Source organism: Aplidium turbinatum, chromosome 9, assembly GCF_918807975.1.
Source record: "Aplidium turbinatum chromosome 9, kaAplTurb1.1, whole genome shotgun sequence".
In the NCBI taxonomy this organism is placed as follows: domain Eukaryota; kingdom Metazoa; phylum Chordata; class Ascidiacea; order Aplousobranchia; family Polyclinidae; genus Aplidium; species Aplidium turbinatum.
This window is the reverse complement of record NC_137480.1, coordinates 18586237-18599206: the sequence shown is the minus strand read 5'-3', so window position 1 is coordinate 18599206 and position 12970 is coordinate 18586237. Positions and strand designations below refer to the sequence as shown.

The following is a 12970-nucleotide window of genomic DNA, read 5'->3' as shown; positions in this document are numbered from 1 at the left end:
TTGCAGCTAAAGCAAAAAAGTATTAAAATGACACAGAGCATCAAGTTGAAACAATGCAAGTTTTTGCTTTTCTATTCGTTCATTTTCTTTGTCCCGTCAAGAAGCAGTACCGGTACCATATGTTGTTGGTCGAGACATAGAGAGTGTTTTTGAAAAATGCCTTGGCAGGTGAGAAAAAATAGATCTGGAACAGCATTCTCCTTTAGTCGCAAACGTTGATACCCTTGGCGCCCAAGTGCTTCATACCGGATGCAACCTAATTCGTACCATGAAAAGACCGAGAGAAAAAATAGCACAAAGCCGAAGTCGCTGGTCGTAACAAAGCAGAAGTCGCTAATCGGAGTTTCCGCAAACATTTTAAAGTTAGGGTTAGTGTTAAAGAAAATCAAAAAAGCCAAAATAACACACTGATCGGAGTTTCCGCTTAACCCTAACTTTAAAATGTTTGCGGAAACTCCGATTAGCGACTTTGGCTTTGTAGCGATCACGGCTTTGTGCTATTTTTTCCCTCGATCATTTCATGGTACGAATTGACAGTACGAATTGTTCATGGTACAAATTAGGTTGCACCCCTTCACGCCGACTCTCTTTATGTATTCTTCCCCAAAATGCTTTATGCACACTCTGTGCGAGTTAGTTAATGTCCAATCTTTACGCAGAATTGCTATAAGCCATTTTCTTTTCAACTCTTCATTCTTTGGAAAGACAAACATTGAAATTTTAGCATCTGTCGGTTAGATTTGTGACCTGACTGGCATTGGAGGTACACAACATGTATTACGGTAACCAACTAACCATATTGCTGATAATTGTGACAAAAAATGTACTGATATACAATAAACACTGAAAAGCATATATGTTTGCAGGTAATTTATAGAATACATCAGCCAAAATTGTTAAAAACATGTTCTGTCAATAGCCTCACAGCAATTGCAGTTGAACTGTCTAAAACAAATCAAAAAGCTTAGCCTAGCCTAAATCACCATTTTATAACGTTGCTTGCTACATTGCTTTTTGTTCAAGTCTTTCTCACCATTAGTCTACACGCTTGTCTTAACTTTAAAGCAAAGCAAACTTAAACTACTACATCACTTCATGAGTTAACCTCCAATCTTCAACTGACAAACCAATACTGAACATGCCACTAAGAAGTTCGCGCATGCGCACAACGACCCTCTTAAAGCCCAATGACAGAAGAAAAATTTTATCAGTCGGAAGTCCCCTTCTCTGTAGTCCCGGATTATGTTGGTGAGTGGTGACTCACTGCATAAAGAATTATCAAACACATCTTAGTAGCCTACCAATACAGATAATCCAAATTCTTGCCATGGTCTCCTGTCCGAGAGTTGGGACATTAAATTCTGAATGGTGTCGATGACGAATATGACTTTTAAAGCCTGGTCTGTTATAAAAGCTAAGTCTCAATAATTTTGTCTTGTTGTTCTCACACCATCTAGTTTGGAAAAGCTTATGCTCTCAGCCAACTAATTGCCTTTAGCCATCGTGATTTTGTAAAACATTAACTTATCTTTTCTCACATGAGAAAGCTAAGTAAGTCATACTGACTGAGTAGCAACGATGCTTGATACACTAAGCATAGAAAATGAGTTGCTTTGTTGGTCTACAAACACAACTTAAGTTGTTACTCTTATAAAAGTTTAATAACACCAATAATCTCACACCAACCACAACTGCGTACGAAATAACACACAAAACATGACCGGTAAAAACTTTGCAAACAAGCTTTGCATATTTGTTTATGTCCATGAAAAGGGCATAGGCTAAGCCTATTAATTACTGTACTATATGGGACAAGTAAACTGCGAAGTAACTTATGTCAGAGGAGTAGCCAGAAAGAAAATTTTAAAGGGGCAAAAGCAACTGTTAGGAAGGAAAAAGCCATTTAACGTGAATTACATTGGCATTTAAACGTTGTAATAGTATCAAAAGATGTTTTTGGGAGAGATGATGGCGGTGGGGGGCGATTACCTCCCTTGCTAGCTCCTGTGCTTATGTCCCTAACTCATGCAAGAAAAAAACTTTTTTGGAACGATTAAGATTTCTTTGTTGCTTGATGCAAAAATGCCACGAAGTTACACATGCGACATAAACTGATTGGTCAACTGCGAAAACAAAACTTGTGCGACGCCTATAAAGTGATGATGTCAAGATATGTTACTAATGACGAATATCATAAACAACGAGGTATTGACAATACGAGGAATTGATGATACACTCCACTTTTATCTGTAAACTTTTATTGCACATATGTTATAGTGTTACTCCACCATGTAGGCTTGTAATAGCCAGTGAAGCAAAAATAAAAATTTGTATGCTAAGAAGTCGTAATTCTCCCCTAAATATAGGCTACAAACAAGAAAAATAAAACAGTTCTAAAACCGTTAAAAGACACTTGTAAAAAAGACAAATTTTAATATATCTATGTTACTTGTTCCTTATACGAACAAACCATCTGGCAAACTTCAAATGAAATGTACCGTATTTGCTTCTGTGTTATAAAAAATCTGTCGGTGCTGATAAGATACCAATGTCAAGCATTACAGTTCTTTTTTGGCCAAGAACCACAATCATTTGTGAAAATACACACTTACCACACAAAAACGTATCGCTGCTGACCATTGATTAAAAAATCGGTTGTTACCACGGACGTAGCCTCCCTGACAACATGATTTTCTATAGGGAAAAATTGTTCAGGAGATAAAGTGTTTGCTTCCTTTAGAATCATGTTCGTTATACTAAAAATTGTGTTTTCAATTAACGCTTATAATCTCTTCTACAGTCTTGTTTTGTTGCCCTCAAGAGACATGATGTCCCCCTAACGTACTGGTCTAGCTTCAATCGTGTCACCAACATAAACAGCATTAGACAAGCACGGAAAGCCTTCGATTGCTAAGAGTAGCACACGATAGCACTGTACTAAAGTTTAAGATGATGTAACACAAGTAGTGCATGCCAAACAACGCGTTATTTCGCATGGGTACAAGCTACACAGCATTTGATGGAAAGCGTAAGTGCAAAAGGCCATAAAATTAAAAAAAAAATCGAAAATGCTGAGTTTATAGCTTCAGGTATCTTTAGAAAGAAAATCTGTGCGGTTAACATCAGACATGCTTCGCTCATTAAAAAGTGCAATGCGGTTAAATCGGTAAACAAGGGCAGTTGGTAAAACCATAAAATTATCACACCACAAAATCACGATGAAATTAAAATAAACAACATGATAAAACCTCCATTCTATCTTAGTTGCATTCTTTTGGTTGGTCTCCCTGCAAAGCAACAATAATGATGTTAAAAAGACATTGCATACAAGAAACAGGTACTACCCTAATAGCATTTGTATACCGAGAAATAATAGCACGAAGAGCATAGCCATTATCATACATGTTCAGTTCCTAGTCGCTGTTGGCGATAATAAATGACATTAGTAATAAAAATTTACATTAACAAATTATTGTTTACGTTCCATGTTAGATGGTTATCAGACAAATTACAAGTCTCATTTGGGCACTCTAAACCAGTATGACTGCTGGTGTAACTTTAAAATGTAATCATAAAGGCATAACTAAAGACCAATTACGCTTCGCGTAGTAAACAAACTTAGAAATTGCTACAATGCAACACAAGCTTGGCAACATGGGAACAGCAAGTGGGCGCAATTAAGGCAGGGAACCTAAAAGCATTCAGAATAGGAAATTGTTTCTTTAAGAAAACGTAAAACAAGGGTGAGTTTAATTCCAGCTGTTGTCTGTTCAACAGTTACGTCATACTCTGGGAAAATTGACAGATGCTTTCTCGACTGAGTGACGCACACTGACAAATAAACCGACCTTCTCGCAATACGAAAATTGCATTATTTGACGTAATTTTAAAACGAAACCAGGAAACGTCTAGATAAAATTTCACTCATATTATACTGTATCAGTTTCCGACACCTCAGCTAAGATATATGCTAAGAAAAACAACATATGCTCTACCAACTAATACCATCACATATAGTCCGGACGTTGCCAATGCCATGTCAAGTTTCGGAAATTAGCAGCTGCAGATGCCACTTGCTCTGTAGAAACTGTGTTTGGAGACCGGTGCTTGATATCTACTTGGCGCACATGCAAATATGGCCTGTGGTTCTTTCAGTTATTATTCAACCCTTGTTTATTAAAACGCCTCAGGTAGTTTGTGGTCAGACAATATTCATGAACAAGTGAGGCAATAACAGTAACAATCTTGTAAATCAGCTTTGTTAACATACATTTTAACGTCTGCAGACGTTGAATCAAAGTAAAAAGGAACTGATTTGCAAGCTGGAAAGTTGAAATTTACAATACGATTACATCAAAACGCTTTTGAATTTCAATCACGTGTCACAAACTTGAGAAGATTTTGCTTTGTCAATTTTATGTATGTGGGAGAATGACATTCTTGCTAAGTTTTAGCCTGTTGTGTCCAGTGATTTTTAGATTTTTTTAAGAAAAAAAAAAAGTAACGCAAGTTATGACCGAACGTTAATCCTGGTTTGACTTCATTGGTTTTAACTAAAAATTGTTCTTGAGTCTTTATTTATACACTTGCATGGAAAACATTCACCACACAAAATTTCCTGTTTGCAAATATACTAAATGGTGCATTTTAAAGCAATTTGAGTGGGTTGTCAAGTGACTTTATGTTAAAAAATGCATCAAGACTTAAGAAATATGCTGTACTTGTAGTCTTATGATTATGAAAATCTCACTGTCCATTCTGAAATCTCAAATGTTCAATTCGACTGAATTGTTCAATTAAAATCTATTCTCGTGTGAGATCGGTCTTTTGACGTGCAAAGTAACACTTTTTGGTTGAAATTTTAAACGGAAGTGACGCTTCAACATGAATTACCAGAAACTTCAACATAATCAACAAGACGAACGTTCAGCTACGATGAGGAACGTCTTTCAATGAGAAACGATTCTGAATCTTTATTCGTTTGTTGTTAAATTTCAATGAAAAACTTTAAATGGATGAAAGATGCAGAATCATGGTCAAGATATTGTTATCTTCAAATGCAGACATAATGCTGTTGCAATGGCAGTGTGATCGATTATAATTATTTAAATTTTCAAGGTAATCAATGTTACTCTCCCATTGTGCTATTAAGGTGAGGGTGACTAAAAAGTTTAGAACACTCGATAATTGAACCAAGAAATCTGTACAAAATGTGAATAAAAACACCATTTTTATGGCTAATCAGTATGCCATACAACTTCTCTTAGTGAAAGCAAGACCCATGATAAACCTTTGAATTAATAAACAAATTTGAATGAAAGCCTTAAAGGTCATGCAAGTTGTGTTTCGACATAGTTGGGTCTCATCAGTACAACAGCCATCTCAAGAGCTATATTTTCGATGTTGTTTTAGTGCGGCGTCAATCACTCTTTCCAATGCCTGAATCCTGAAGATAGCTTGTTGCGCAAGGAAAGGTTTGAATTTTTTCTGTCTTTAACATGATCAGTGCGATGCTATTGCTTGGTTTGGCATATGTGCACAAAACAAAGTGTATGATTGAACAAAGTAGCCTAGTCCATCAAAGATGTTCCACAAACAGATGATAATAAACGTTTTGTTGTAGAATTGATGATCCTCTATTGCAATAAGATTGATTTTGAATATAGTGAGCAAGAATTGAAATGCACAACCATTTCATAGCAAAACATTACTTAGGTTAAAAAAAGTTAATTATAACTACCTCATATGTGCTGCATATCACTTTGAGAAGATCTGCAGTTGCAGATGATTGTATGTCATCATTATGAACCTAAAACAAGAATGTTATTGGCGACAAATCAGCTGAAAATCAACCATACATCCATAGATCAAGGCAAAATTTTGTGCATAATAATTTTATAAAATCTGTATAGGCCTACATCGTACAATGTATAAAAATAACATATTTGCAGGTTGAAAAGCTTTACCCCATTGATAACAATCCATGGAACCCAGTTTAGATTCTGCCTTTCTGTCATAACTCCAGCTTGATGCATGTATTTGTTACCATCTGGTCCACCAACACAAGCATTGATTGCATCCCAGTTCAACTTGGCATCTTTTACACACTGCAAGATGAAAGGAATCGGCTAAGTTTAAATGAGTGAGTACAAAAAGTTCAAAAACAAAATTGTACATTCTCTACCTTACAATTTCCAGAGCTTACACTTTTACAAAATAAATTAGTTTACAAAAATAAGCAAAACACATATTATATATAGTCAAACAGTCACATTCAAAAATTGAATAAGACTGTTCACAAGGCATTCAATTCAATATCATCTTGTAATAATTTGGTTAGTCTACACCAGAAGAGCATATCATGTCCTTAAACCAGCGCATCTTGATTGATAAAAATGTACGGCAGCTAGTGCATGGGATAACTCAAAGACAACAACAAATTGTGTGGGTGGTTCAAAGACTCTACAGTCTACACGTATATATGCGAAACTGGCAAAATAAAGCTTCCAAAGAGGTTTTCTCGGTCTGAAAACAAAGATTCCCCACAGATAATAAGTAGATATGAAAAACATTTGAGTGTAGTTATGACTACACAGTACTTGGTACCAGAGATGTACGTATACATCGCAAATTCTACGCCGTAGACTTGTGGCGTAGACTTTTTGTTTGTGCTAACGCTTGCGGCCACATTTTTTTGGATAGTTGTCGCTTGATAGTTTTATAGATAGTTGTCGCTTGATAGCTACGCCGTATAGTTTTTGCGGTTTTTTAGCACATAGCCTCAACGCATACTTTTTAATGTCTTAGCTGTTGTTTGCATTTTTTTAATCAAACTTTCCAAATTTTGAATAAGTTGAAAGAATGTTTTCAATGGGCAAGACATATTGAAACCAAAACGCAGCAAAATGTCAGATGAACACTTTCAGACGCTTGTGTTTCTTCATGGAAATTCAAATAAAACTTGTTTGTTTCGAGTGGTTTATACCGTGTGAATGTTTGGCACCTAGCAAACAAAATGAGTTTACGCTAGAGTATGCGCTAACGCTGACGCCGCCAACTTTTTTTACAAGTTACGTTGATGCATACGGCATATGGTTTTTCGAACGTTTGCGTTTACGTTGACGGCGTCAATAATTTTTGTATGTGCGTACATCACTGCTTGGTACATACTTGTTCAGCAGCAGAATCAGGATCCTTTGCTGTTTCCATGCATTGCACCACTGGTAAGTATAGATCTGGGTTAAAATGGGTGTCGTGAAGCAAGCAATTCTGCAAATAACAACTTGAGTTTAAACATTATGTATACGGTATCATATTATATTTATACATAACAAAAAAGACATTTCAATAAAATGGCCATTATCATCAACCACTTAGTATTGTAACTATAGCGATAGGCACCCTAGTTTACTAATATTGATAGCTTGCAATAGACCTACGACATGTCTTAAATTCATACTTATAATTACCGGTATGATAGTAACATTACTAACCTCAATAGTATTTCCCAAACACTCATCTGGTCCATGTTGGCAAAAGAACTTGTAGCTTCCATCAGGTTGCTCAAAATACTGGCATATAAAAGTTTCACATTAATTATTTATTCATCACTATATATATATATATATATATATATATATACAAGTAAATAACTTTTTAAGATATGGATCCTTCTTAACAAATGTTTTTAGTAAGAAAACCACACAGTAGGCTACACCAGTCACATGAGTCTACAAATTAATTTCTAGAGTATAATAAGCCAATCTTGACATGTTAATTGCAAAAGTAACTTACACGAGCTTTGCCATAAGGAACAATCAAAACATCCATAATGTTGGTGGTATTTAAGGTTTTGTAGGTTGGGTACAACATGGTAGTTAAAAAGCGAATTGAATCTGGGCAGTAACTTTCAAAATAAACTGCAACATGCACTGGCTTGTTTGCTGTACTTCCTTCAGCACAGGCTAATATGGCCAAAACAAGAGCAGAAAGTAGATAGATTTTCATTCTGAACTTAATGTAATGCCGTAATGTTAATGTAGCCTTACTGTAAAATGAAGCAATTCTGTAACAATAAATTGTTTTATAAAGCTATTATACGTCCAAAGAAATCTAAGTGCTAAACAGAAGTTACTGCTTGTGCACATTAAAGGTTATTGAGAACAAGCCCCAACATTATGTACCTAACAACTTCTCTAACGGCAACGCCAACTCGACCTTCAAATGACTACCATCATTTTTGAGTGAACACATTAGGAACAAAATTTTTGATGTCCATTGTCCAAAAGGAACACAGGATATAAGCCAGATATTTAATCTTTATGCAAAGCTGCAAATCGAATAAACAAATTGAACAGTGTACCGTACTTGAAGTTTCATGGCACCACCAAATGCACCAATCGCAAATCGCGATCATTCAAAAGTCAAAACAATTTTTGTTCTGTTGATGCAATGTTGCCAGATTCCGCTCAATGTAATTAATGAATTAACCACAACTATAGTTCAGGCCCTTAGGGGCAAAAATGAGCATCTTTAGGCTAAACGTGTTACACGTTGTTTTTTTGCATTTTTTTGTAGCTGATGAATCTAACTTCAATTTTAGTGGGTGCCGCAACCTTTTGGGTCACGTGATCACCCCCAAATCGGGGATTCCCCCCAAGTCAATTTTGAGCTCTTTTCACGGCATTTTTATGCAATTAGATACGTTATTTTTTTACATTTGGACTGACTGCCACTACAAAATACACGAGATAAAAATCGCACAAAATTATGTTATTAATGACGTCATTGTGACGTCATGTATTAATTTTTTGCTTGTTTTTTTCTTATTGTAGTCGCTTGTTTGTTGTTGGTGTTACTTTTTTGGTTACAATAAGTTACCAATGGTTTTTCAACTGATTTGATTAGTATTGAGTGTCAGTACTAACATATTCAAAATCTTAAGGAATCCAACTTCCGGAAAGTGGTTATTTTCAAGATGGCCGCTAAACCATTGAACAAAACAGTAAATTGACCATAACTCGGCCATCATATGACCAAAACATGTAGTTTTGGTGTCTGTATCTAGGTTTTTATACCCTGTGAAGTCAATGAGACTATTCTCAGAATTGTTGAATTATCTGATAGCCTATAAATTCAATATGGCCATCCAAGATGGCCGCCAAACCATTAAAATAACAGTAAATTGACCATAACTAGGTCATCATATGACCAAAACATGTAGTTTTGGTGTCTATATCTAGGTTTTTATACCCTGTAAAGTCAATGAAACCATTCTCAGAATTGTTAAATCATCTGATGGCCTATAAATTCAACATGGCAATCCAAGATGGCCGCTAAACCATTAAAATAACATAGTAAATTGACCATAACTAGGTCATCGTATCACCAAAACATGTAGTTTTGGTGTCTATATCTAGGTTTTTATACCCTGTGAAGTCAATGAGACTATTCTCAGAATTGTTGAATTATCTGATAGCCTATAAATTCAATATGGCCATCCAAGATGGCCGCCAAACCATTAAAATAATAGTAAATTGACCATAACTAGGTCATCCTATGACCAAAACATGTAGTTTTGGTGTCTATATCTAGGTTTTTATACCCTGTAAAGTCAATGAAACCATTCTCAGAATTGTTAATTCATCTGATAGCCTATAAATTCAATATGGCAATCCAAGATGGCCGCTAAACCATTAAAATAACATAGTAAATTGAACATAACTAGGTCATCATATGACCAAAACATGTAGTTTTGATGTCTATATCTAGGTTTGTATACCCTGTGAAGTCAATGAGACTATTGTCAGAATTGTTGAATTATCTGATAGCCTATAAATTCAATATGGCAAACCAAGATGGCTGCCAAACCATTAAAATGACAGTAAATTGACCATAACTAGGTTATCATATGACCAAAACGTGTAGTTTTGGTGTCTATATCTAGGTTTTTATACCTTGTGAAGTCAATGAGACCATTCTCAGAATTGTTAAATTATCTGATAGCCTATAAATTCAATATGGCAATCCAAGATGGCTGCCAAAACAATTAAAAATGTACAATAACAATGTATTGTTTATTAATAAACCCGGTAAATTTCTATGTGTATTTGGGTTAACTGAGCAGGCATAAAGAGCTCATACGATGTGGTCATGTAGACTCTTGACATAATCAGCGTAAAGAAAGCAAATGGATCAAGTATTACTAATGCTCATCGCTGTGACTCTCGATGTCATCGTCTGTAATTATGTGACTGCTGTATGGACACATGAACCAGTTTGGCATGGTCCACATCCAGCATGGTATGGTAGCACATATCTCCGGCAACTACAGTGAGGTGAACACGATTCGCAATTGCAGTGATCACTTTCAGTAGGTTGTCCGGGGCAGCTTTCATGTTCGTCATGATTGGAACCATCTGATTATTGTCTACTTTCCATCCCCAGTCTAGAGCATCCATACCATCGTCAGTAGCCTACCCATCCTGACCATGATCTGGTAGTAAACTCTGAGGCAGTGGAATTTGGTAAAGGATGATGTAGGTGGCAAGCGTTCAGGGTGAACAAAGGATTTGGCTGTTTTAATTTTCTTGACCAATGTATTGTATCGCTGTGTTTCTAGGTTACTACTGCCATCGTTGCCAAACATAACGGTCATAGCTTTGTTTCCAAGATCCTTAATGATGTGGTCTGTCTGATTTGGGAGAATAAAGCAATTTGCACATTCTTTGATTATTGGTTGACTTTTCACTAGTTTCTGGAAAGCGTCTTCTTCCCGATACCAAATATCCTTGACGTTGAATCACAACCGGTGAATGCATGAATGAAGAGGAGCTGTAAGCATAATTATGTCTGGTCCGATGATTGCTTTAAGTTTGTTGATGTCGTGTATTTTGGTTGCGTAAGCCTTTTCGGAGTGGAAGTAGAGGTCTTTAATGTCTGGGTCAGTGTCAGCATAGCGTAGTATCAATATTAAAAGGTCCGTGTCTTCACCAATTAAAGCCGTACTATGTCGATGAGGGCTGTCCATCTGCCGTCTTGACGATGTCAACATCTGCATCACCTGGAGCGTTCATCACATTGCAGCTTCTATTCCTCAGTTGAGCAGAAATTAATCCTTCCTTGTTGGAAGCTCGAGGCAAGAACTGCTCCTTCTTTCCAATGAACTGGGTGTCTACAGTAAAGTGAACAACCGGGTGGACGTTCATGCCGCGTCTTTGATGGGTATTGTCTTTGATAGACGGACCACCATATCCATCAAAGACCACCGTTGCTAAGCGATAATGACGAATGGTAAAATCTGCATACGACTGTGCAATAGACCCATAACTGTCTCCAGTTTCCATGGCACTCGATGCAACAAGAACCCTCCATCAAGGAATGTAGTGATCGGTTTTCGAGGCAGATTCTTTCACTACTTCATAATCGGCTGACATCACACTGCTGGCATGTTCTGTGATGGCAGTAGCTATCTGAGGCTTATCTTCTGCAAGAAACAGGGTCTGGATGTTACGTGGCTGTCACAAGTAATACTCGTCTTCCTCTCAACTGGTCTGAGTTTTTGGGAAATGACAGCAACAAAACTGCGTTATATCAACTGGTTCAACAAGCTGTGATAACTTCAGTCGATCCAAACTTGTTTACGATTGTTGTAACATCATTAGATACAGCTCTTAACAATCAAACATTGGACATGTCTGATGTTTCCCCATGTGATCACGAAGAGGCAGACACCCGTATGTTTCTCCATGTGAAACATGGAAAATCCGATGCCATAGTCAAAACAGTAGATACTGATGTGGTAATTATTGCAATTTCGTGTTTTGACAAGTTAGAAATCTGTAAACTATGGGTTGAATTTGGAGTTGGAGAAAAAACTCGCTTCATTCCAATCCATGATATTGTTTCATCTTCACCTCAATCTCAGATGATTTGCGCTTCTTTACCTTTGTTTTATGCTATCACAATCTGTGATACTGTTTCGTCTTCGGAAAAAAAGGCTTGGGATTGTTGGATGCTTAATCTTACCGCAATGTGTGGCTTATTTAACTCTCTGAATTTCTCAAGCTCACCTAGTTCTATAAATGACATACAAAAGTATGTCATAGCTCTTTATGGCAATAGTCCTACTATCACGGATGTAGACGAATGCCGTTATATGATGTTTACCAATGGTTGCACTATTGAAAAGCTGCCACCAACGTCAGCTGCTTTGATGCAACATACACGCAGAGCGATACATCAAGCTGAAATACGGACATCAAGCTGAAATACGGAAATCAAGCCTCGTAAATGTTCAGCAACTACCTTCTCCTTTAGCTTGGGGTTGGAAACATAATGATGCAAATCAGCTTGTTCCGTTTTGTCAGTCTACTTGTGGCTCTCGATGTCCCTGTAAGAAAAAATCCATAAAATGCACAAGTCTTTGTTCATGCGAGTACGAAACATGCAATTCGACCACAAAATATCCAATCCTCTCTGATGTTTCATCTTCAATCCACATTGACGTTTCATCTCCAATCCACAATCATCATTCAAGAAATGCTTTTGACTTTCTAAACTCTATCTTGTAACTTGAAAAAACTTGTCGTACACGATTTTTTTTAATATCAAATTACGTATGGTAGGAATTTAACATCGAAAACCGCTAGTTTTTTCATCTTGAATTAACAGTGTTAAGACTCTGACATTGCATCATCTGGGGTCGTGTATTAATTGGATTTGTAGATCATAATTAGGGCTACATAATTATTTTAAATTTTAAAGTGGCATGACCAAAAGGGAAATTCACCCCTGGTAGCTGCTCTTCTGGTTATTCCCTTGATGACGTCGTTATTGCGTCATACTGTACTGGAATTATTGTTATTGCATGCAATTGTAAAATTTTAAGCATTTGCAAAACTAATAATGAGAGTATTTGATCGCTTTTTTCGGAATAAACTTACCTTTGGTTCCTGAATTTGAAGTTGTC

General features: G+C 36.5%; 1 protein-coding gene across 1 annotated transcript; it reads right to left on the bottom strand.

Moving 5' to 3' along the window:
* Window positions 1–1648: 1648 nt before the first annotated feature.
* On the bottom strand, window positions 1649–8058 carry LOC145777345 (gamma-interferon-inducible lysosomal thiol reductase-like). Its single transcript, XM_082588707.1, has 6 exons — window positions 7795–8058; window positions 7494–7571; window positions 7171–7269; window positions 5967–6107; window positions 5741–5809; window positions 1649–3287 (listed from the first exon to the last, which is right to left on the bottom strand). Exons 1-6 carry the CDS (start codon window positions 8005–8007, stop codon window positions 3261–3263), a joined length of 627 nt encoding a protein of 208 aa, XP_082444833.1. The 5' UTR covers window positions 8008–8058; the 3' UTR covers window positions 1649–3260.
* Window positions 8059–12970: the final 4912 nt, after the last annotated feature.

Coding starts and splice junctions, on each gene's coding strand:
- LOC145777345 (XM_082588707.1), bottom strand. CDS start 8,007: ATGAAAATCTATCTACTTTCTGCTCTTGTTTTGGCCATATTAGCCTGT. Junction 7,572..7,794: donor TTCCTTATGGCAAAGCTCGT/GTAAGTTACTTT, acceptor TTTATATGCCAG/TATTTTGAGCAACCTGATGG. Junction 3,288..5,740: donor TGATATGCAGCACATATGAG/GTAGTTATAATT, acceptor GTTGCTTTGCAG/GGAGACCAACCAAAAGAATG.